Source organism: Coturnix japonica, chromosome 14 (assembly GCF_001577835.2).
Source record: "Coturnix japonica isolate 7356 chromosome 14, Coturnix japonica 2.1, whole genome shotgun sequence".
In the NCBI taxonomy this organism is placed as follows: domain Eukaryota; kingdom Metazoa; phylum Chordata; class Aves; order Galliformes; family Phasianidae; genus Coturnix; species Coturnix japonica.
In genome coordinates this window covers 6,609,388-6,634,639 of record NC_029529.1, presented here as the reverse complement: position 1 = coordinate 6,634,639, position 25,252 = coordinate 6,609,388, and the positions used below count along the sequence as shown (strand labels likewise).

Below are 25,252 nucleotides of genomic sequence, written 5' to 3'. Positions count from 1 at the left end.
TCAGAGTGCAACAAGACCTGAGCTAAGCCTTCATCCCACAAGCAGTCCTGCACAAAGAGCTAATATCGCACTTGATTTATTCCTGTAATATATAGCATTTGTTTGGGAACGCTCCAGCTCAATAATTGGAGATGTTCTGATGCTGAGTGCAGAGGAAGGGAGAGTCAACGCGTGGCTACTGCTCACCCTTCATGGACGTGGCAGAGAAGGGATGAAAGTAGGATGCAGTAGTCACAGGATCATTGAATCACAGCATCACAGAGTGGGTTGAGTTGGAAGGGACCTCTAAAGGCCGTCTGGTCCCACCCCCCGCCTGAGCAGGGACACCCACAGCTCCATCAGATCTCAGAGCCCTGTCCAGCCTGATGGGGTACCATACCCTGCAGTATGTGCAGGGATGGGGCACTGCCACATCTCTGGGCACCCTGTGCCATCCCTCACCACCCTCAGCATAAACAACTTATTTCTGTTCAATCTAAACACCCCCTCTTTTAGTCTGAAACCATTTCCCCTCACCCCTTTCACCAGTGCTCAGGGTGGCTATAGTGCCCAATGGCAGTGAGCTGCTGCTGCTGCCCTTCTGCCAGCCCAGGGGAAGCGCCAGAGATGCCTGGGTGGCCCTGAGTGCAATGCACAGCTCCAGCAGAGTGCAGGCACACGTGAGGCTGAGGCTGCATCTCCCAACATTCAGTTTTAATAAGCGCTAATTAGCATATTTATAACATTCTGTTCCAGGGAACAGTTTCTGTCACACATTCCCTTATATAAGCCGTGATGCCGACTGAAGGGTTTGTTAATGTTTCTCAAATTAAAAGAAGGAAGAAGAGGGAATAAAAACAACGACAGCTTCCAGATGCCAAGCAGTCGACTTTAAAAGATTATTTGCTGGGAGGGCGGGAGAGAGAAGCAAAGGCTGTTGCTCAGAGTCAGGATTTTGGCTTTGTGAGGACAGGGCACTCTGCACCTACGTGCCAGCTCTGGGCAGAGAGCTGCATCCTGTGCTGTGCCTGCAACTGGCTGAACTGCACTGGTGAGCTGGGAGCAGCACAGGTGCATGCACAGCACTTGCTGCTCACCCACCTGCAGAGAGCATGCAAAGCACAGAGCAATGCAGCAGCACCCACACCCCAGCAGTGCCACTGCTCATCTCCAGGGGGGCTGCATGCACTGGGAGAGGAGAAGAGGGAGGGATGTTGTGCCACAGTGCTTTGCTCCATGCAGGTGAGTCTGCATTGCTCCCCCTGTGCTTCCTCCCTTCCACTCAGGAGATTTACATGCCACATTCCCTGCAATTAAAGCACTTCACTAATCAGAGCATGTCAGCCCAGCTGTCACTGCAGTGCTGCGGTCCCAGAGCACGTGGCAGCACAGAGCTGCCCACACGGAACTCACAGCAGCAACCCGAGGGCTGGGATTTCTCATGGAAATCGTGGCAACATTGGCAAGATCCCAAGAAAAGTGAAAACTCCAAGTCAGATAATTACGGGAAAAATGCAATTCTGTTACCGCTCGTAGACAGCCTGGAAAATTAACTAAAACATTCATGCATGATTGTAATCATTAAAGGGGGAAAGGGGCCAAATAGAAGAGCTTCAAAGGCAGAGGACAAACCGCTTCCCCAGCTGAGTGCCTCATTTACAGTGGCCAAACTTAGTTTCAGAGCTGACCTCAACTCAGCACAGCCCACAGAGCTCCTGTCCTGCCCGCAGTCACACACCACAGCTCACAGCACTGCAAAACCTTGAAGTGCAAAGTGTGCAAATGCACGTGTCCTACCGCACCTTCCCAAAGCTTCCTTTCCCCAGAACCATCAAGAAGTTGAAATCTGAGAGCTTCATCCGATCTCTGCTCCCGTTGTTATCAAACTTAGAAATGGCGTTTGTCGTCTTCTCATCCGCAGCCTTGGAGCCCGTGCCAATCTTGGCTCTCTGTAAAGACAGAGACAAAAATTACTGGAAAAAGCATGGAGGGGTTATCATAAAAACACTGAACTGCCCTCAGACCCCCAAAGATACCCTCATATCTTCATGGTGCCCTCAGATCCCCATAGATGCTCTCAGACCCAAACCACACATCACTGATGAGGAGAACTCCATGTTCTGAGCCCCCACTGCTGCCCCATAGTATGCTCAGGGCCACCCAAATTGTAACACTGGGGCTTTGTTGAGCTTTGCCCTCACAGAGCTGTTTGTCACCTCATGAGCGAAGGACAGATGAATAGAAATACTTTAATGTAAAATGCAGGAATTATTATTGAGCTCCAACACGGTCACTATCTGATATCGGAGAGAACTACCCTCCTGTGCCAGCTCAGGCTGAACACAGGAAGCAACAAATTCATTTTGAAAGGACAGAATGGAAAGCACTTCTGCATCCCCCAGCAATCACACGAGTCGGCTCAATCACAATTGCTTATTAAGGAGCCCTCACAAACCCCCATATTTTTTAACCACCAAATCTCATCAGTTGCTTGGCACCTCCTCATTGGTCCAGGGGCTATCTCATTTGCTGAACCACCATTTGTAAAAGCTATCTCACAATTTCTTCGGTTTTAATTTTTAGAAATATGCCACAGTGTAGGGCTTGCATTGAGCTCAGTCTAGCATGAAATTCCATTAACCCGATTCCAGCAGTTCAATTTGGCTGCTGCTCGCAGCTCCTCCAGATAGCAGCCTCACCAGCCAGCTCCCAGCCTCTGCTACTGCTAATTGGTTATTGCAAGGTTCTCCTCACTGTAAAATCCCCCATTCAAGGTCACCTGCAACACCTACAAACATCTGAAAAAGCCCTGCACTAAAAACTAAAGGAATGGCTTCAAGGATTTGCAAACATCATCACTGCTAACGCAGCTCCAAACAAGTGCCTCAGGGAAGAGGCTGAAAGCATTCAACAGACTGAGACCTGCGAGCTCTGCAAGCGGAGCAGTACACACAGCTTTCAGATAGGGGGTAAAAAAAAAAGGCTTTGGACATAGAAAAGAAAATGAAGACACTGCTCTGGGAGCGCAAAGCTTTCCTCACTTACAACAACTGGGCTATTGCAGTGTGCCAGCAGCACCCCTGTTCCAGCAGCAGGGACCTCTCACATCTCCCCCAGCTCACAGGGATTCATGATTCTGGCCAGAAGAGCACAGAGCCTGGGATGCTCCCACTTCACCCCACTGCTGAAAGAGGAGGCCCCATATGTGCCCCAGCTGTGAGCTGCTTGTGGGATGCAGCCAGAACTGGGTGCAGGCACAGAGCTGAGCAGGAGCAGCCCAGCCACCATAGGCAGCCAATCCTGCCATGCAACTTTGCCTTCAGCAATTCTTACCCCATTGTATTCCAAAGAAATCTCTAAAAGAAACATTTACTTATCAGCAGGAAAAACAGTCATGTTCTTTGAAAGCTTTCCTAAACACTCCATCACGGTTAAGAAAACAATCTTGTCAGATCAAATTTGACACTAAATTAACCTAAGCTTTAACAAGATTCAAGGGCAATCATTATGTTCCCATTAAATCACACCTAGGAGCACAGCCCCAGCTGCTCCTGCCCTTTGTGCAGCCCCAGCCCTGCAGCAGTGGAGCAGAAGGGTAGGAAGAGGGCCAAGGAGGGGTGTCCATCTCATCCTCCAGCAGCCACACAGCGCCTGGCAGGAGATGGGATCCACCTGAAAACCAGGCTAAGGATGGAGCTGGGCCAAGAGAGAAAAGGTCTTCCAGGCAAGAGCTCAATCAAAAAGAAGAGCATATCCCTGCCCTAAAGTGATGTGCCCCGCTTTTGCCTATGAGAGTCTTTAACACCTGTCTCTAAATGGGTAAAAAAAATCCTCTAAGTCAGTTTTTAATGCACTTCTAATGCTGACTCCATTTGGAGACCTTTAAGGCTTACAGCTGAAGCACTTCAAGCACTGGGCACGCACAAAAAAAAGAAATTGACCTTCGTTATCCAGCTCCATTTGTCATAGTTAATTTACTACATTGGAATTTATGCAATAGCAGCTGACGTTCACATCTATCAAGCTGTCCCGGCAAGCAGCTGATAAGGGCCGAGTGGAACTGGCAGTGAGTGCTGCAGGCATCCCACTGGGCTTTGGGCAGCACAATGCAGGCAGAGTGGGAGTGATGCTGCCAGCACCGGGCACTGCTGCCCTTCTGGGGCTTTGCAATGCAAAGGAGGAGCATCGAGAAAAAGGAACCAAATCCCCAGTCCTATGCTGCAGGTATGGAGCTCATAATGACACTGGAACGATGAGCATTTCACTTGGTGTGCAGCTCATTCCTGGTTGGTCTTCTGTGTGCATTCCCAGAATACTGGAAAGGTATGAGCCCTACTGACAAATGGCCAAGATCCACTGTCTGAAACAATGCAAGTGAAAGGGCAGTGGTTGCTGTGCTGCTTTCCTTTGTAGCCGGAAGAAATGATTTCTTAAAAACCATGGGACTGCAGATAGAGACACGGGAACAAGCACAGGCTTAGCAGTGCACAAAGCACAAAGCAAATGTTACACGGAGCGCTGCACTGTGCAGTATTCTCTGCTGTATTTTCGGATCGACATGAGCACCAAAGCACAATTCTCCTCTCATCTCCTCCTCCACCACTGACAGTTCCCTTTCCCCGCTCATCCCCTGACTGCTGCCACCGCCCGCTGAGCTGCGGACGTGCACAGGGAGGTCACTGCGTCTCCAAATCGGAATAAAATGCTCCAGGAGAGGGACAGCTCACTCAGTGCACTGCAATTAAAACCATCCTCTCAATCCCAAGAGAAGACTATGGGAATGAACCATTCCTCCCCATCCCTGATCTATCCGAATCCTTGTGCTTTAATTTGTGCTCCGTGGACCCTGCAGTGCACTCGCTGCAGCCCTTCCCTGCAGCCCAGCAGTGTGAGGAGCACTCTGAAAAGAGCTTGATGCACGGACCAGGTTCCACCTCTATTCCATGCACACACACAGAAACACACAGGATTTCACCATGTCTGCAGATCTGAATTGAGAGGTGATGACAAAACAAAGTATGTCAGCTCTTTGTGGAGATCCAAACCAGCCATGGGCATGGCAAGGGGGTGGAAGGGAATAAAACGTGTGTTCTTGAGCACTGCAGTGCTCAGCACATGCCGGGTGTGCACAGCCAGCCCACAGCACGTCGCTGGCTCCCTGACCACTGTTACCTAAACCTCGCTGACCCCAGTACAGCTGCACACTATGAGCTGCAGCTCTGCTGCTCAGAATCTGTCCCAGTGCAAACTGGAGGGGCTCTCTGGGTCCTGCTGTGCCCCACAGACCCTGCTGAGTTCTCAAATCAATTCACCTCAAATTTCTGCCTCAGTTCCTCGTTTCCTTCTTCACCTTCAGGAGGCACTGGGACATTGAAGTACTCCCCCTCCTCCTGGCTCAGCAGCTTGAACCTGGAAAAAGACAGTCAGGGGGTCAGGGCAGGGGCTGGGGGTGCTGACCCTCCTTGTCCACGCCACCCTTCCCCAAGAGAAGCTGGGAAGGATCCCAAAGCTCGTACTACCTGACCCCCTATCCATAAAGCTTCCAGACACGTACCCAAGCAGGACTGGTTCTGGGGTCCATGGTGGGGCTGGACCCTGCCCTCCAGGTGCTCTCATGCCACCTCTAATGTGCCAGCCTACTCCAAACCCACAGATGAGGCAGGGTGTGGGGACAGGCTGCATTCCATGGGGAACAGGGCACATCCCATGAGACAGGGTGCATCCTGTGGGGGGACAGGCTGGCACTGGCAGCCCTCAGCACACAGCCAGAGCTCTTGCAGGAAAAGGAAGACTTTAACCAGCAATTATCAGAAATCATGGAAGTGTCGCTCAGATCTGAGGCATTTCACACAGCCGCAGGCGAAGCTTTGGCTCTGTCAGCCCTCTTCTCCAGCAGCCGAGCGGAGCAGTTATCAGCTGGGTGTTATCTACAGAGGCTGCGGCTGCAGCGCATGAACAAAGCGCCATTTGCATAACACAGGGACAGACTCTTCCTTTGAGCTCGTTTTCTCCATTAACTGCAGTTGTTTAGATATGAAATATACATCAGAGCTCCTTTCAGAGTTTATTCTCGCCAAATACCGTGACACGGAAAATCACTTAGATCTCCCCTTACATGGCTTCTGAAAGGCTGGGAAAGCCATCGCTGTGCTGCATGGGGAGCAAGTGGTGTACTGGCCCCAGCTGAGGCACATGCAGCCCCACAGGTGATGGTGCATTAAGGAAGGAGGGACATTTACTTTTCCCCAGCTGAATTTCTGCTTCCATCCAGGTCTGTAGGGCAGAACGCAGCCTGGGGCTGCTGCTCTTCTGCTGAGCCAGGAGGATGTCCCAGCCTCATGCCACATAAAGTAACACCACACCATTTGGGTTTCTAAAAGCTACATGCAATGTCTGTTTTCAATTGCTGCACTTCACATGCTAAGCGTGGAGGGTAGCATAGCTCTCAGGCATTGGTGACTGGGGGGGGGAAAAAAAAGAGAGGGAATAAGAGAGCATGTATCCTGCTGGAGGAGACAGAATGGAAAGGAGCAGACCCATCCTGTGTGACTGTGAACACCCAGCATTCCTCTCTGGTACAGTAATGAGGACAGCAATGGAAGCACCATGCAGTGTTCCTGGTTTATAGAGAGCCCATCCTCATAGTCCCACTGCCCTCAGGGAGCTGCAGGAACCCTGCGGAAGGGCTGGTGACCCTGCCATCCCTGCAGGAGCCACGTTCTCCTTGGGAAATCACTGTGCCCAGAGCTCTGCTATTCTGAAACACCCCCACTCTCACCATCCATCAACTCCAGACTTCTGCAGCTCGGAGATACCGAAGGACAAGGAGCCCATGAAGTCGTTCCTGCTGGTCAGGTCCCAGTCCCAGATCTCCACTGACAACCGCCTGTCCTTGTCTGCCTCCTTCAGCTGGCTGCAACAGAGTGGAGAGAAGGGAAGTGTCACTGGGGACAGCATGGCTGCACCTCTCCACCTTTTGGGAACAGCATGGAGGGCCTCTCAGCCACAGATACAGGGTGAAAGGAATCATTTCCCAACCAAATCAGCTTAATATCTCCAAATCATTAAATCTGAGCAAATGCAATCACAATTATTCCTACAGGACAAGAAAAATTCGTTGACAAGTTCAAGCATATTGTACTCACAATCTGAACGTCTCGTTCCACTCAGGATTCAGGGAGCACTTTATGGTTTTGGTCTTCTGTTTGCTTTCATTTTTGGGGTCAGGGATTAGTTTAAGCTTCACGTAGGGGTCTGACAAGCCATTGGGATCCATGGGAACTAGGTTTTTAGCATCTCTTACTGGGGAGGAAAAAAAGGATTGTTTTCAATATACAAACAGTAAAAACACCCCAAAGCTAAGAGAGTGTCACTGTCCCACATAGGATCCTGCCAAGCCATTGTGTGATGAGCCCATCGCCTCCTGGGTCTGGACACCAGCAGCACAAGCAGAACAAGTTTGTGGCCACACATCCCAGCATGGGGACGTGCCAAGGCTCTGGGTTCAGCCCATCTCCTGCTGTCTGAGTGGCACCAGGACACTCCTGAGGAATGTATCAGGCCATTCATTGCTCTGCTCAGTTCTTCACAGCACAGAAAAATACCTCCTGACCCTCGGAGTCAATCAGTTGATGCCCTGAAGCATGAGATTTGATTACCCCACGTTATCATCTCGGCATGCATTCTGTTAATGGGAATAATAATATCTTTCCATTAAAAAAAATCAAAATGCTTCTGCTTGACCTTAAGTCACTTTCTGAAGCAGAAATCAACAATTCAGTGAAAGAAAACTACAGAGTTTAAGGAGCCCATTCTCTGCTCCTCTGCTTCCCAGAATCAAATACCCACACCTTCTCCATACTACAGCTTCCATCTGCATTGGAAAGCATCTCAATTATGGAAGCAAAAATGTGATGACATTTTAATTTGCTACAATTTCCTACTTTATCCAGCAGTCTTTTCCCATTAATGAGATACTTGATGAAAGCCCAGAAGAGAACACAGGCTGTGTTTCATGGTACATAGCTGGGCTGTTCCAGCACGCTGCCTTCCTCAGTGCTTCTCACTTGGGGAGGTGCAGACTGTGAGCACCTCCTGCATCCAGAGCAGATGCAAAGTTGCAGGCCCCCTGCTGACCCAAGTCCTTCATGTTAAACAACACGTGCACCAAAAAGCCACGTTCTCTCAGTGGGAGGAAAAGAATATTGTTCCAAAGAAAAAGAAGCTGAGAAAGCAGGGAGAAAAGAAAAATACGCTACCAAAAATAATTCCTCACAGCCCTGTACATTTAAATCAATGCAAAACCAGAAGCACGGCGCTCCTCAGCTCCAGCGTGTGCCCATGCTGCCACCTGCAGGTACATGCTGCTGCACGCACTGGGCACCTTTGCTGCTTACTCCATTTGCAACGCTCTGTGCCACAGGGGCACTGCATCTGGGCATGGGCTCTGCACAGCTGCCAGGACTGGGAACACCCCAGCAGCAGGACCCGCATCATGACATGCAGCCAGGGACCAAAAGTGCACAGACATCAGCCAAACCTGATGCCTGCATAGCACGGAATCCTTTCTGAGAGACTTGAGAGTGGCCTTTCAGTACCTAAAGGGAGGCTGTAAGAAGGAAAGGAACAGACTCCATAGCAGGATCTGTTGTGATGGAACAAGGGGAAATGGTTTCAAAACAAAAGAGGCTGTACATGCGGAAAGAGTTGTTCTTGCTAAGGGCAGTGAGGCCCTCAGGGTGCACAGAGAGGTGGCGGTGCCCCATCCCTGCAGACACCCACGGTCAGGCTGGATGGGGCTCTGAGCACTGATGGAGCTGTGGGTGTCCCTGCTCAGCACAGGGAGTGGGACCACACGGCCTTCAGAGGTCCCTTTCAACTCAAATGATTCTATGATTTGATAACCCTGATGTCCATTGCCATGATGGACTGCATTGCTGCCTCTCTCTGGTTGCATTTCAGCTGCAGGACCTTTGGTGCTCTGCACTAAGCTGACTGAGCCGGCAGCAGGGGGGGCTTGAGATTTATTGCTGAGGAAAGCACTGAATTTGGGGAGGCTGCCTCCAGCCACACTCATGTGTCCCCATAGGGGCCATGCTCACCTCACTCCCACTTTTGCAGGATCTGCCCTCTCCCTGCCCAAAACACAGCACAAACCCAGCCATTATCTGAAGGCTGTCTTCTTTAAGCCAACAGTCACTGACGCAATGGAAATCTCTCCTGACTCTCTGGATGTGACTCAACACTGGCACCAGGGGGGCTCCTGGCAGCTCCCAAAGACCAGGGATGCATTTGCTTGAGTCTGAGTAGACATTTCCACCTCCCCTTCAGATTTAGGACTGAGAAGCCCAAGGCCTCACCTGCCTGGGTGGAGGGAGGAGGGAGCTTAGCAGGGAATGCACAGAGTCTCTCCTCTCTCAAAGTGCTCCCACTCCTTCATTAGCTATGCAGCAGAGCTGGGGAGCACAGTACATTTCCCTGCCTTTCTGGAAAAGCCAACAGATGACATGTTTTCACCAACACCTCCATAATGGGCCAGAAATAAAACCGTCTTTCAAATCGAACTGAAGAAAAGAAATTCCAGCTGCACAGAAGAGGCTGAGGGAGTTTCTGCCCTGCTTCCAACACCATGGGAATGGCACCCCATATCAGGAGCTTCTGTGTTCATGGGGCTGTGAGCTCTGAGTGCCCATCTGCCCCAGCCCAGTTGTGACACTGTGTTGGGTCAGCCCTGCCTGTGTCTGGACGTGAAGTGCCTGGAGGTTCAGGTTGTATATTAGGAAACATTTCTTCTCCAAAAGAAGAGCGGTCAGGCATTGGCACTGCTCCTCAGGATGGTGCTGGGATCTCAGTCCTCACAGGTGTTCATAAATGGTGGAGATGTGGCACTGAGGGATATTGTTAGTGGGCATGGTGGGATAGGTTGGGGGTTGGATTTGGTGACCTTAGAGGTCATTTCCAACCTTAATAGTTCCCGAATTCTGTGCAACATTGGTGGCCAAAGCCCAGAGAGAAGGGACAGCCCTATTTCTGTCACAAAGCTACGGGCGAGGGGCACAGAGACCGGCAGATGGCAGCGGAGCGCCGCGCTGAGCACGGGGAGCGGCGTAACGGGATTGGGGCGCTGGGGGCCGCTGTCTCCGCAGCACTGCGAACGGGCACCAAGAGATACAGGGAAGGGGTGTTCAAATCGCATAGACAGCACGAACTAAGCAACGCATTTTCATGGTGCTGGTCAGAAGGACTTCCCACCCTCTGCCTGGGTTCACCCCCGTGCCACACCTACCCACGACAGTCAGCACATCCTTCTCGATGTCGGCCCTGATGTATATCCTGCCCCGGCGCTCGGTGTGGTCGGTCCCACACAGGCTGGGGACGTTCATCACGCAGCGCTTGTGCACGTTCATCATGCAGGCTGCAGGAGAGAAGAGCGGTTTGCTCGGCCCCCCTTCTGGGGCGGGTTCATAGCAAACAGACCCCAAACCCAACCAGAGCCCTGAGGATGTAGGTGCTGCACAGACACGCACCCATGGGCTGCAGGGCTTTTAGTCCTCATTCCCATTAACCAGGGTACCGAGGGAGGCGGTGGTGCCCCAGCTCGGCAGACACTGGATGGGGCTCTGAACACCTGATGGAGCTGTGGGTTCCCTGTTCAATGCAGGGCAGTGGGATCAGATGGCTTTTTATGATCCCTTCCAATACAAACAATTTAGTGATTCTATTTCTCTTCCACCCCACCACAGTGCAGCTCTGGGAATTCAGCTGGATTCACCAGGACTACCAAAAGGGTACCAAACACCCCCATGGCTTTACCCATACACAGATCATTTAAACCAATCCCTTTTCTACTCAGTAACATTTTAAAGGTGATAATGAATATGCTGTTCCCATAACAGACAGCAAGCTTCTATATTTATGAGGATGCCAGCACATGGTAAGCACCGGGGTGTGCTGCTCCCCGCAGACGGCATAAGCAGACGCTGTATGTTCACAGTCATTTTAAATAGGACTGTACAAGACTGACTCGGAAAATAACCAGTCTCTCTCCTACCCTCCTCCCTCTCCTTTCACGCCATCTCCTCCCTGTACAGCTTTCCCATCTCCCTGCACCCTACAGACCCACGTTGTCCCCCTCTGGGGGTGCTGACCCCTCCTCCCATCCTGCCCCCACTGCACCACTACTTACTGTCACATTTCATCCCCTGGTGGATGAGGCCATACAGCAATGAGCCACAGTGGTCGCAGAAGGTGGGGCTGGAGTACGTGTGGATTTTAAACTTATGTTTGCTCCGGGGATCCTAGGAGGGAAAAGACAAAGATTATAAACCTGCACCAAAGATCAGTCAGCAGCGCACACACCACAGTGCCCTGATTTCTGTCTGTATTAGGACTTCCTAGTAACCATCTCTATGACAGCCCCACTGGGGGTCAGCGAGACCCCCCTGCCCTGAGGGCACCAAGTTCAGAAATCTCCTTAGTGGGGGTGGAGGCAGGGTGAGGCCATGGCAGGCACTGCCCGGCTTAATTCCATCTCAGGTTAATTGCTTGGGGCTAGGGATGAGGCATGGCTCCCATCTCTGCCATCTGAGCTGATGGCCTGGAGAGGTGCCCAGGCACCAGGACAGAGCTTGGCAGGGCACTGTAAGGTATGTAAATAAATAAAGAGTGGAGGCAGAACAGAGCTGTGGCAAAGCTATACAGCACCCTCCCCCCCTTAAATGAATTGTCCGAGCACTCCAGGTACTGGAGCTTTCACTAACCACTGAGATTCTCTGTTCTTTCTCAGTGTCACAGATAACTTGAGTGATACCAGGAGGATGGACTGGTAATTGAGCTGCATTTAATTCCACCTGCTAAGTGTGACGGATTAGGTACACGCTCCAGCAAACCCATTGTACTGGGAGCTGGAAGCATCCCATGTGCTGCCCCAATTGAACCTCCTGTCAGCACAGAGCACTGCATGCTCCCACAGTGCAGCATGGAACAGGGACATGCAGAGATATGGGCACAATGCACCCAAAAGCTGCCAGCTTCCACATGCCAATGGGGAACAGCCCACAAGCAGAACCCTTCTGCATCCCCAGAGCTCTGAGCCAGCACAGAGCTGAGCTGCGATGCCAGGGCTCTGGGCTGCCCCTTGCTGTGCCCTGCAGGGTGCCCAGCGTGGGCAGCAGGGTACTGCCAGCGGGAGCTGTGTGCCACTGAGCCCCCAAGTGTGGCACGGGCAGGAACCGCCCCCAAACACTGCGGTTCCTGTGTTCCCTTCTGGAAAGAGACATTCCTGTTTAGGCAACCAAAAGCTTTAGTCATTCATAAAATAAGACACAAGCTCATTGCAAAGCGAGGCAGCTTCCACCTCATGCAAATGGTTTTAAATTCCTTCTGGAAGTGGGAGTTTCAAAGAAGTCAGAGGTAGAAAACACAAGCACACAGTATGCAGGGACCTGCGGGCATGCTCCCAGCAGCTTCCCACATCCCTGCTCAGAGCAAACCCGGCCCATCCCCATGTGCCAGGGGCTCCTCTTCAGTTACCACCCTGGTGGTGTTACAGGGACCCAGAGACAGTTGGGGCTGAGCCCCACACAGCACTGTGGGTGACGGAGGAGCAGCTCAGAGCCGTTCAGTCAAGCCCTGAGTGCACAGAACAGGAGGCACTGCTGCCCCTTCCCTGTGCTGCAGAAGATGCCAGAACTGGGTGTTCTGGGGATCATTTTCAAGCAGGGCTGAAGTCTCTGCACAGAGAGACTATTTTTGCACCATGGAGACAGAGATGACGAGATCCCTGCGCATGCAGATGCTGAGAGACTTCAAGCAAGAACGGTTACAACGAAGTTTGCCAAGAAAAGAATATCTGCTCCTCCTTCCCTCCCACCAGAGCAGAGGACACAACAGGAAACGTTCCCTCGGGAGCACTGAGAAATGCCACCAGGGTGTCACCAAAAGGCTGGGACCTCTCCTGCAGAGCTGTCCAAGCCAGACAAGATGGCACAGACCTGGGGTACCGTGACTGTTAATATCCAGCTCCTCAGAGCCCTGCTTCGGCACAGTGCTTTGGGATGGTTCCATGCACTCATGAGTTATCCCAGAAGTCCCTCACTGCCCAGGGCAGAGGCACACATGGAGCTCCCAGGTACGGCCATGGCAGCCAGCAGGCAGAGCCTGCCTGCGGTATCATTTATCAGCAGCTCAGAGCAGAGTTGCACAAACTGCAGGGCTGGAGCCATGTGCCATGGCAGACGGGTGAGCTCGGCTCTATGGAGCCAAGGAAGCAGCAGAAGGTGCTGAGAGGGAGCAGTGCGGATACATCTTCATCCCGCAGGAGCTGTCACTGGCCGTCTGCGCCCGCCGGAGCCGCATGTGCCCTCACACGAGGGGCAGATGGCACATGCTGGGAGCTGGAGAAGTTAATTAGCGGGAGAAAAGCAAGCAGAGAGCTGCAGAGAGGCTGGAAGAGCATGGGGCTGGAGCAGGATGGGGCTATTGGAGGGGCAAGATGCTGCTGACAGCCATGCACTGAGGGCTGGGGGGTGACACACACACTGGGGAGTCCCTGCACCCTGCTGCAGTGTGGCACCCAGCAATGGGGTGTGGGCAGGGCAATGAGCATGCACTGATGCTATTGAGACAGCTTCTGCTGCTAAAACACCTGTGGGACTCACAGCTCTCACTTTCCCATGAAGCTTATCGCTCCTAAAAGCAAACAGCATCCACCCTTTCTGCAGTACAAACAATTGTGGAGCTTTTCAGGAATGGAGGAACCCAAGACAAAGATGAAGCTGCATGCAGTCAGCAGTGAACATAGGCACACAGCAGTGTCACTGAAACCCTTTCCCAAAGCTACAAGAGCTGGAAAAATAAAATGCAAAATCAAAATGAACCTACAGTGCCTATAGTGCCTGCTATATTCCTGGAGCAACTCTGATATTTATTAATGCGTTGTGATTAGATGACCTTTAGCAGGATAATGCAAAGAAGGTCATTTTAATGATTATTTTGTCTACAATTTAAATAATTATGCATTCTACTAATAGCTCCAGCTATAATTAGGTTTGCCAACTGCATTACATTATACATGCCTGATTTCAGCTCCTGGAGACCTTGCCATATTTCAAAGAACTTCAGCCTGAATGGGCATGCAAGCTCTGCCTGCTACAAGCAGAGCACTGGAGCGCCAGAGCTTGTAATGAAGAGCAGCATGCTTCAGTACCATGGTGTTGATAAGGGCTTCAACAGCATTAATGTGAAAGCCACAACAAAGCCAAAGCCTTTCACAGGGCTAAAAGGCAGGAGAGCCTGAGCCCAGCACATGGCTGCAATCCCAGCGCCCCAAAGCTCAGTGCTGCACATGGTTGGACCCAACTGGCAGAGTAAATGGTATAAACACCACTGTTCTCACCTACCAGTGCTTCAAAACTAATGTACAGCAGTGCTGATGGGCAAAACAGACCACTATATCACATCTTCAGACACCAAAAGCACAAATGCCTGGCCACGACTTCAGTACAATGCAATGTAAAGCAGCTCCAGAACCTCAGCCCCAGCATTTATACTGACAGCCTCAGCCTGCACTGTAAGGAGCAATTAAATCCCTTCACTTAACGTGCCGTATCATCTCTGTGCAATTAGCGCTGCTCTCCTGGATGGAAGACTTGTGCACATTGGCTTTGCAAGGTTAAGTACAAACGTTCCTTGGGAGCTTCAAACACCACCAGACCAAACAGAACCGCTCCCAGCTGACATTGCTGCCCACGTGCTCCCAGCTCAGCACACTGCCCTGCAGCCAGTGCAGGTTGGGATGGGGATGTCACCACCAGTGCCACCATGGGGAAAGGACCTCTTTCCTCTCCAGCTCAGCAGCAGCCACGTGGCTCACTGTAATGAAGAACCCTCTGTGAGGTTTAAACAACTGCAATAATTTAAACTCATCCTTTCTGCAAGATTTAATTGGGTATTAGTATTTGTCAAAGGAATGACAGTTACCAGATTGCTCCGCAGACTAAAAAAAGCATAGCTAAAATTGTTACAACCTAGATCCCATCAGTGTTTGACATAACTACAGGTCGTTCTGGATTTGTGCCACAGCCGTTAGCAACAGCGCAGAGGAAAGCTCAGCTCACGCTTTGCAGCAGCTCACAGTGAGAGCCTCGTCCCCAGCCAGTCCCGCTGCAGGCAGGGCACTGCTCCTTGCTGGAGTAGTTTGCTGTCTCCCCATTCAAAGCTCCTTAAGGATTAGGTTGCTGTAAGCAGCCTGATTCCCCATGCAGAACAAACAGTGTTTGCCCAGCAACATCCCCTAGTTAAATCCTAGCTGACAGCCATCCAGGGGTACAAATCAAAGCTCTAGTAAATGGCAAAAAAAACACAACCCAAAACCCACGACAAAATGGCCATTTTTACTGACTGTCTCAAGCCCTGAGCATCTGCACAACTCTCTCCATTTTCAGAAATAGTGCATTAAGAATTATCTGACAGCAGCTGGGCAGCATTTACCTGCCTGCCCGAGGAGCACAGCGGCAGCACTCACATGGCAATAGCAGCAAACAGCAGATGATTTGATCAAGGGCCTTTATGCACATCCCTGTATCAAATGGTGCCTCTTACAAAGGGGCAAGTTGGATTTCTTCCAAACCTCCTTGGCAGGCAGATAACTGACACTGATAACCAGGGGGCCACTGGGCCAGCAGAAGGCAGCAGAGGAGTGCAGTGCACCAGGAGCAGGACTAGGCACTGGGTGCTCCCTGTTCCTCCTTCTTAATCCAGCTTGGACAAGGCTGCTCAGGAGAAAGCACAGCAAGAGCCCACAACCAGATGTGTGCAGAAATGGGCACAGCATTTCCCATCATCTGCTGCTCTCCACCTCACTGCTGGCCAGCTGCTGGGCGAGGATGTGCACAGCACCCAGCTTGGCAAGCTGCCTGCGCCCAACACCACACAGCAAGGGTACCTGGAGCACAGCCTGCCCTACACTGCCACTGCCAAGCCTCATTTTCCTTGAGCAAGGTTAAATGCTTTTAGCATCTCAGAGTCCCTCATTTCAGTTCTGCTGCAATCACGTTTGCTGGCACCTCTCTGCCGTGTTTGCATTGTGATGGGCACAGTTTGCAGCACTGCCACATGAGAGCAGTGCTGTGGAACCATGCCCAGCTGCACCCCCAGCTTGTGCAGCCTGGCTTTTACCTGCAGACCCCAGCACTAAAGCAAATGGCACAAACAGCAGCACCCAAAGCCTGGCAGGTTTGAGGATTGCTTGGGAGGAGGAAAGCAAGCAGGTCTTGTCTAGCACCAGCTGCCACCCTCCGTGCCCCCAACATCCCCCAGCTCAGGAGGATAGAGCGGGAGCCTCTGGGCTTCCTCCCCGCCCCACAGTGAAACCACCCAGAGCAATAGAAGCAGACCTTGCTCCCTCCTTGTCCCCATGGGTGTAATTGCTGAATGCTGCAGGGAAATGGCATGTTGCAAAACCATCACAGCACTGCATGGCTCAGGCAGGGTGCACAGCTGCCCCTTGGGCTGGGGATGACACCCCTGGGTCAGACAGCACCTCCAGCCCCATGAAGAAAGGTAAGGGACCAATAGGGAATTTGGGTATGTGCTCAGGTCCCTTCAGTTGGCATCTGTATCGCATCTCCTTTTCCACTTTTCTCCACTAACTCATTTGTAAGGTTCAATAGCTTCCAATACACTGCAATTAGCAGCAGTCCCTGCAGAGCAGAAAGCCTTCAGCGGGAAAAGTGATAGGCACATGCAGAGTGCTGATGGGGAATTAAAAAAAAACCAACACAACAGAAGATCTTGACTAATTGTCTAGTGGGAAGTGGAGATAAAAGTGGGCTTATCAACTGTGCATGACAGCCATGCAGCCCTGAGAGCTGCCAACTTCTAGGTGAGGTGCAAGGAACGCCTTGCTACACACACAGATTTAATGCTGCAATGGGCTCTGGACTGGCTACAAAAGCAAAGCAGCTCCGTGTCCCTGCAGCCCACCCCACCAGCACAGAGACCCAGGTCTCTGCCCTTGCCCACACTTGTGAGCAGCACATCCCAAACTCACATCCCAGCACCAGCCCTGCTCAGGGCAGAGTGACCAATAGTACTTGTGCAGTCTCCACCTTCTGCTGTGCATTGCACCTCCTGCACCCACGGGTTATAGTCATAAAGGTGAGAGTTCTGGTGCACCGTAGTTTCCCCAATTTGCTCTCACTTTCCTTTCAGTTCCCCAAATCAGCCAGCTTCCACAGTAAAACACAAAAGCTGTCAGACAGATTGGGAATGTGCTAGCAGAGCTGCACAGAGCAGCTCAAGTAAGTCCTGGTCTGCTGATAGCACCATGATGTGCCAGGAGCCACGTCCTTCTGAAAACCATAACATCACAGAATGGTTTGAGTCGGAAGGGACCTCTAAAGGAAGTATGGTCCCACTCCCTGCACTGAGCAGGGACACCCACAGCTTCATCAGTGCTCAGAGCCCCATCCAGCCTGACTGTGGCTGTCTGCTTGGATGGGGCACTGTAACCTCTCTGGGCACCCTGTGCCACTGCCTCACTACCCTTAGCATAATGAGCTTCTTATATACCCAGTCGAAATCTCCCCACATTTAGTTCGAAACCATTTCCCCTTGTCCTGTCACAACAGCCCCTGTCGAACTTGTCCCTTTTTTTCTTACAGGCCCCTGAAACAAGGAGCAGTGTTCCATTCAGGTGGAATCTGGGGGCAGGGAATGCAGCAACACCTGATCTTCCTGAGGGGCATCAGTGTGGCCCTGAGGAACTACCCGCAGCATGGTGTGGGAGCTGGTTCAGGCAGGTACTTACGTCAGAAGCTGGGCCCTTGTCTGCACCTGGGCAGGAGAAGGTGACGAACTCATGGCACCGCTTGTGCACCACGAAGCAGCAAACTGTAGAGAGAAGAAAGGGACAGCATCAGAGCTACATGATGGGACCTGAACCATGCACACCCAGAGCCATGAAATGTGGTTATATTTGATCTGTGGGGAGAGGCACCTCAGACACTGAGCAGGATTTGCTGAGATTTAATGTTCTGCTACAGATCTCCTTATCGACAACTGTCAGGCACTAAAAGCGGAGAAGTAAGCAGAAGGAAAACATGGAACAAACGTCAGAGAGGGGCTGGGTGCCCCCGCGCTCACTTGGAGCTCGCTGAGGTCACCCATGTACGAGAGAGGCAGCACCCGGCGCACACAGACATCTGCGCTCAGAGTGTGTGTGTCCAAAAACAGAACGTTATACCAAAGGGAACAGGTGGGCAACATTCCTCCCACAGCTCTGCTTTTCTTTAGCAGCTCCCCAGCCTCCATTTGCCAGACCAGAAGACACGCACTCCTCCCTCCTCGCACGCACATAGATCACAAAGTTGGCGTTCTGGGAACAGAGCAGGAAATTTGTCCCCATGTGCCACCTCCCCGACTGCATCCCCTGCAACAGGGAGCCCCGTCAGCAGCACGGACCCCACTCAGCACAAAACAGTTCAAGGTTGGGAAAGACCTCATGTGCTCCTTCTGCTGCTCCATCCCCAATCCAGAGCAGCAGAGAGGAGCTGCATGTGGAGAGAGGGTTCTGAGCACCAGAGCACAGGCAGCAGATGAGATGTGCAGTAACGAAGCCTGCTTCCATTGCACCCACATGGGACTCTGTTCTTAAGGAACAGAGAGAAGACAAGTGAAGTTTCCCATTAAGCTCACAATCCCCTCATTGTGCCCTGCTCCATCCAGTTTCAATGCATTTTCCTTTTCCCATTTTTCATTATGCAAAGAACAAACAGAAGGTTTGGGAGGCACAACAGCTGCCAACAACTCCTTCCTCACAGGAGCTGCTTCTCCGAGCCAAACAAATAAACATTTTCTTGAAAACATTGTTCACCATTTCTGTCATTAGTACATGCAGACAGAAGCATCTGGGAAGCAGGAAGGAAGAAATTAGAACCGTATTAGCAAAGATTTGTCCTGCAACAACCCCCAGCAGCGCTGCAGCAGCAGCGATTTGGGCTCAGCCAGAAGGGTGGGATTTTTGCTGGGCTGCATTTGTATGGCATTCCCCTGCTCCATGTTAATGAGCCACTGGATGTAAACATGATGGCAGAGTGGGAAAGGAGAGAAAATCAAATCCTGGGGCTCCATCATTCCCAGCTCCTACAAAGCTTTGCACTCTGGGGACAGCACTGTCTGCTCCTGCCTGGGGAAGGTAAACCAGGACAGATGTGGCTGCAGGAGGGAGCAGCAGCTGTGTCCGTGTGTCCTTCCCCTCAGCTGCAAATCACATAGAGGCACTGCAGGGTTGTGAGAGACCCCAGCACGGGTGGAATGCACATTTCTGGTGGCAAGAAACCAGAAAGCCAATGCCTGGGAAGCTCAAAAGCATGCCAGGTTTTTATTACAGCCATATTCTTTTAAAGGTTTTATTGGAGAATTTAATTATTAAAGAAGGCATTAAATATATGTGCCCACTTAACACCTAGTGCCCTTTGAGCAGGGACCCAAAGAACAGCAGACACGTGGAATTATCAATCCAAGTGGAAAAATGATTGCGGTGCCCACAAAGCATTTCACGCTACTGTTCAATTAAGTAAATGGTAGCCAGGCCACTGCGGGCCACCTCTGTGGCCACAAGTGTTCAGCAGGAGCAGTGGGCTCTCCGGCAATCGATATTAATATGGATTGTAAGGAAAATCCATTTGATGGTGATGAAGCGGAACGCTCGCCTACACATCCAAAGCAAGCAGGAGGCTCACTGCAGTGGTGGGGGATTTGCATCCAGCACTTCAAACGAAGCCCTGCAAGCCTTGAAAAGGTCCACGCAAACATCTCATGCACGCTTAGGGGAATACTCAAATCACTGCAGAAAAACAGCCCAGGGAATTAATCAGGTACAGCAGCATATGCTCTAATTCTGCCTTGACCCCATGTATGCACCCTACCCAGGCGCATAGGGATGGGAGGTGCTCCTCCTGTGTGCCATGCTGCAGGGCAGCACATTCCACTCCACTGCTGCAGAGCTTTAGGACCGCACCTTCATCACTTTAGAAACCACAGCACAAGCAGCAGCCTTTCCCAGGTTGCTAATTAGACAGTTCATTTGTAAATCTTATTACATTATAATAAAGTTATCAAATCCCATTGGTGAGCTACAAACGTCCTGAGTCATTTATACACAACAAAAATGAAACATTAACCTTTACCATTTGTTGCTATGTAATGCATGGCCGCTCGCTGGCACTAAGTTCTTCTTCAGTACCATCTCCATTACAGGCATCTGGGGAGAAATCGCTGTCTCGGGGGAGGTGAGGAACACACAAGCCCACACAAGGCAGCATGCTACAGCAGCGCAGGTTTGGGACTCGTATGGCAGCACTGCAGCCACAAGGATGGGGCTGCCCCAGGACAGTGGCACAGGATATTTTCAGATCTCTGAGAAGAGCCTTATTTTAAGAGGTGGGAGGACAGAAAACACTAAAGATGTTATTAAGGTTGAGGAGGAGAAAAAAAAAACAAAGCTACTTAGAGGCTTCTTTGTCTAAATCACTGCTCAGAAATCCCCAAGAAAACTATAAAACAGTTTCGCGCACAGATCACAGAACCTGACAATCAGAAAAAAAAATGCATTAAGAAGCATCCCAAGAGCACAGCACGTGTCTGGCTGCACTTCCACCACAGGAGGGACCCCCGGGCTCAGAGTGGGCAGCAGTATGCAGGGACAGACAGAAAACAAGAGCTTCATACCATAGCATGCAGCTGGGAGCAGTTACAGGTTTGCATGCTTTGCAATGATGCTGTAAGATATCGCAGCAGAGAGAAGCCATTGGCAATAGCAGGAGGGACAAACACAGTGATCACACTGTGCAGGAGTGCTGCCATGAGCTGCAGATAGAAGTACTCTGTGGTTGGGTGCTTCTGGCATCACAGACACCAGTGTTACTCAGCAGCAGTGCCCCATCCCTGCAGACACCCACAGTCAGGCTGGACGGGGCTCTGAGCACTGACGGAGCTGTGGGTGTCACTGCTCAGCACAGGGAGTGGGACCAGACAGCCTTCAGAGGTCCTTTCCATCTCAAACCATTCTGTGGTTTTATGATTCATCCGTCCTTTGGGTCAATAGGAGAAAACTAATGAAGAGACCTTCAGCAGAAGTAAAAACAGGAAGGTACAGCCCTTGATACTACATGAAGCACAGGGAGAGGTGAGAACACTTCCACAGCCTGGCAACAGCCCTAGGAGCAGGCAGCAGATCATTAAGGTGTGATGGCCTTACATTAAGGTGTGATGACATTGATGTGCAGGAAAAAGCAGTCCCAGACCCACAGTGGACAGATCGCAGCAGAGCTCTGGCACATGCAGCCACAACTGCAGGAGCTGCTGGCAGGGACCTATTCCAGCAGGGCCAGCAGGCAAAGTGCCAGCATGAGGCACTGCCCAGCTGCAGCCCCATGCAGCCCTGACAGCTGCTGATTGCACCCTGCTAACGAGCAGGTCAGGATCACATCCATCCCCTAGGTTTGGTCACAGAGAACAGAGGGCTCCTGGGCTCCATGTCCCTGAGCACACATCTTCCTGCTCGTGTGGGGTATTCTCTTCTGTTTACAAAATATAAACAAATGCAAATGAATTCCCCCGCCATATGCAACATCCCTCACCTCACACGCTCTGTCTCCATTCAGATGTGCTTCCAAAAGCAGACAGTTGGGCAGCTTGCCCAAAGACACAACAATGCCGAAAGATTTGCTCTTAGAATATAAAATCCTTTCTCAGCCCAACAGCTTCTGCCCAGGAGATGCCCTTTATCATAGCATTAAGCTCCTTAGCCTGGCACTCAGGCTGCCAAGAGAGCCAGCCCTTATGCATGGAACCCAGGAACACGAAAACTCAGAAAGGGAAGGACCCTGACAGCACCGCAGAGAGCAGCTTTCCTCTGGCCAAGTGCTCTCATTGCTAGAGGTGTCTGGTACCTCCCACAGAGACTGGGCTTCAACCCTCAGCTCCTTTGTAATGGAATGGGTTAGTTTAGAGGAGACCTCAAAGATCATGCAGTTCCAACCAGGGTTGCCAGCCACTAGATCAGGCTTCTCAGGACCCCAATTCAACCTGGCCTTGAATGCCTTCAGAGATGGGACACGATCTCCAAGGATCTGCTTTGGCAGCCCATTTTTTCCAGGTTGGCTTTTTGAGATGCAGTGCTGGCAACATCTGGGGCCACCGAGGCAGCACAGGGACCCGCAGCACACTGGGCATGCCATACATCAGCCCCTGAGCCTGCACACTGTTGGCTGAGAGCCTGCCACATGGGATCTGATTAACCTCATCTCCTACACGAAATGCAGTTAGCTGGCAGGAAGGTATCCAGCCCTCCTCAAAACCCAGACACCATGACAAACGGCTTCCTGCAAGAATGAACCCTGCCTAGCAACTGGATGCCACATAAAGCAGCGCTGCCTTTATTTGATCTCCACTTGTTTCTAATTTCATTGTATGGACTCCTTGTTCTGAAGAAGGGGCTAATCAATTCTCCCCAAGTCCTTCACAAAATGAATAATTCAGGGAAGCCACCTCGGTGCTCCCCGCTGAGAACACTTCTGAGGACACGTGTCCCCACCAAAGAGAAGCCCTTTGTCATCCTCCTCTGGGCAGAGCAAAGTTCTGAAGGCACCCAGGACAGCACCAGATGCAGAATGTCAAATAAAGCAGACAGATGGAGAGTTAAGAGAGACGGAACAAGGACCGACCAAAACTCCATCTCCAAATCAGCCCCAGCGAGGAGATAAGGACCTCCCTGGAGAGCTGACAGATCCTCACTTGGGCAGATGGTTCTAATAGCATGAAACTCAAAGATTATTTTGAGCTCATCTCAGTGCGTAGCTGCTCCCCTGCAACCCGGTGGAAGCTCTCATTTGGATAATGCCTCCACTTTGTAAATAACGAAAGATCCGGGGAACGGGCTGCAGTTCTGATTATCAGAGCTGGAGAGAACAAAATAGCACACACAGAAAAAAATAACATTTTTAAAGGCGCTTTGTGCTTATCCACCTACGCTGGGCCAACTGTGAGGTCAGATGCATTAGCCCGGCTTTGCCTTCACCACGCGCCCAAGTGTACAGCAGCAGCCCACCATTTCCCATTCCTGCACTCAGAACTATGGCTTGGTACATCAAACAAAGTCAGTGAAGCACGGTAATTGTAAAATAAGGGGAAAGAAGGCTTCCAGGAAGGGAAGTCCTAAATTTCTGACAGCGCTTTATAGCTTTTAATCACTTATGGCACATAAGGAGAAGCTGAGCTAAATTTTGTGCTGTTTGGATTTAATCCCCAGCTTTGGTTAAAAGCTTTCTGGAGTCCTTACAACACAACAAAAATCTTTAATTCCCCATCAGACTTCAGCGGTTTTTCCCTTGCCAGCCCCAGAAATGCAGAGAGAGCGGACGTGCTCTGAGATTGCTGGGCTCTGTGCTGCAGAGAGCTGCCAGGAAGGCACACGTTGGGGTGGGGATGGGGAAACCACAGCTCTGCCACCCCTGCTCCGAGCCCCTGGGCTGCCCAGCTGCTGCATCTGAGCATTTCACGTTTTGAACAACTCTCCTCATTTTTCAACTCATTTTGCTTTGCTGTTACATTCATGTTGTGTTTTTGCCTTTCTGCTTCAGGAGGAACCCTATCAAGCTCAACCTTCCTACCAGCACGCACCCACCTGGGCAGGGCAGCTCTTCCTTCCCCAGGCCACCACCAGCACCTCCCACCCTTGGTAGACACTGGGGCTTTGGGGTGCTGAGGGACGAGCAGGGCATGGGGAGGAGGTGGCAATGTCACCAACCCAAGGTGACAAGAGGCAAAGGAGGTAGAGAGCAGGAAAAGGCATTTCTGCGTGGTTTCAGCTTCTTACAGAAAAGAACAGGTTTTGTTTTTGTTTTGTTTTTCTTAAGGAAAGGGGAAGAAAAGAGCAAGACTGCCAGCTTCTCTCCACAGATACCACACCAGCTTTACATCCCTAGAAGGCTCCAATTGCCCGAGCAACCACAAGGGTTTCTCAATCCAAGAAAGCAACTCTTAATCAGCCCAGTTAATTCTGCGCTAACAATACAAAGAAGCCTTCACTACAGATTTGAAGAGGCCCAGCCTTTCAAATCAGGACTGAGAAAGCTGTCATTCAGTGCCAGAAAGATAAAACTGCTTTCCTTCAGAAATACCAGGCACTGCAATGTGATACTTTTTTTTTTTTTCAGCCACGCAATCTCCCAGCCATTATGAAACCAACCAACACTGCTTGTCATCCTCTTCAGCAGCCACGGGAGCATGGACCACATACCTCCAGCTGCAGAATCTGGCTGTGCCTGGGATGATGCAGTCAGCAATGTGTCCTGGTGGCCAAGAATGCCAATGGGACCCTGGGCTGCATTGCACAGCGAGGCCAGCAAGTGATAGAGGTGATTTTCCCTTCTGCTCTGCCCTGGGGAGGCCACAACTGGAGCACTGTGCCCAGTGTGGGCTCCCCAGGTATAGACAGACAGGGAACTGCTAGAGAGAGCCCAGCAGAGGACTGCAAACCTTCCCAGATGCAGCCCTGTGCAATCTGCTGCAGGGAACTCGATGTAGGGTTGGACTGGAGGTGCACCAGAGCGCCCTTCCAATCCTCATGGATCTGTGATGCTGTGATCCCAGAGCTGCAGGAAGACCTCAACACCAGGACCCAGCTCCTGCAGCCCGGTCAGCAGCACCACTTGTTCAACTGGCAGCTCCTTCCAGAGGCACAGAGACATGAATTTTACATTACAGAGCTCAGAATTTAAATACTTCATCAGCATCTCTCACATACCGAGCTGTAACAGAGATTCACTTTCAGGCTGAATAATTCAGCCTCCATTGCTCCCGCCTGGCACATGCTGCAGCTGCTGGCATCGCCAAAGCGAGCAGCTCCCAGGCTCTGTAGGGCAGCACCGGATACCCTCCCCAGCCCCAGCCATTCTGCAAACCACAGCATTGAGGACAGTGCCAGGAAGGTGCCCGTGTTGCTGATGCCTGAGGACAGGGAGGAAAACACAGGCAGGTCCTGAGAGGTTGTGTGGGCAGGATCCAGGCTGCTCCGCTCACCGCTGGCTCTTCTGGAAGGCTCTTACAAACACTGTGAGCTCTTCCTCATCCTTCGGTTGCCACGTGGCTGAGCTCCCAAACAAGGACGACCACCTGCCTGTCACTACACGTGTGCTGCACTGAGTGCAGCAGCATTTCCAGCTTATAAGGGCAGCCAATCGCCACCAGGATGGAGCAAGAACGCACCCGC

The 25,252-nt window shown here is 51.3% G+C and overlaps 1 protein-coding gene across 2 annotated transcripts in view; it reads right to left on the bottom strand.

The window, feature by feature from the left end:
- Nucleotides 1-25,252, bottom strand: part of PRKCB (protein kinase C beta) — a 74,391-nt gene that overhangs the window by 24,737 nt on the left and 24,402 nt on the right. For both annotated transcript variants that reach the window (XM_015876947.2, XM_015876948.2), the window contains exons 3-9: nt 17,789-17,871; nt 11,165-11,276; nt 10,265-10,393; nt 7,125-7,281; nt 6,758-6,892; nt 5,292-5,388; nt 1,782-1,928 (exon numbers count right to left, since the gene is read on the bottom strand). In XM_015876947.2, coding sequence (XP_015732433.1) covers nt 1,782-1,928; nt 5,292-5,388; nt 6,758-6,892; nt 7,125-7,281; nt 10,265-10,393; nt 11,165-11,276; nt 17,789-17,871 — 860 coding nt within the window. The remainder of the gene's footprint in view (nt 1-1,781; nt 1,929-5,291; nt 5,389-6,757; nt 6,893-7,124; nt 7,282-10,264; nt 10,394-11,164; nt 11,277-17,788; nt 17,872-25,252) is intronic.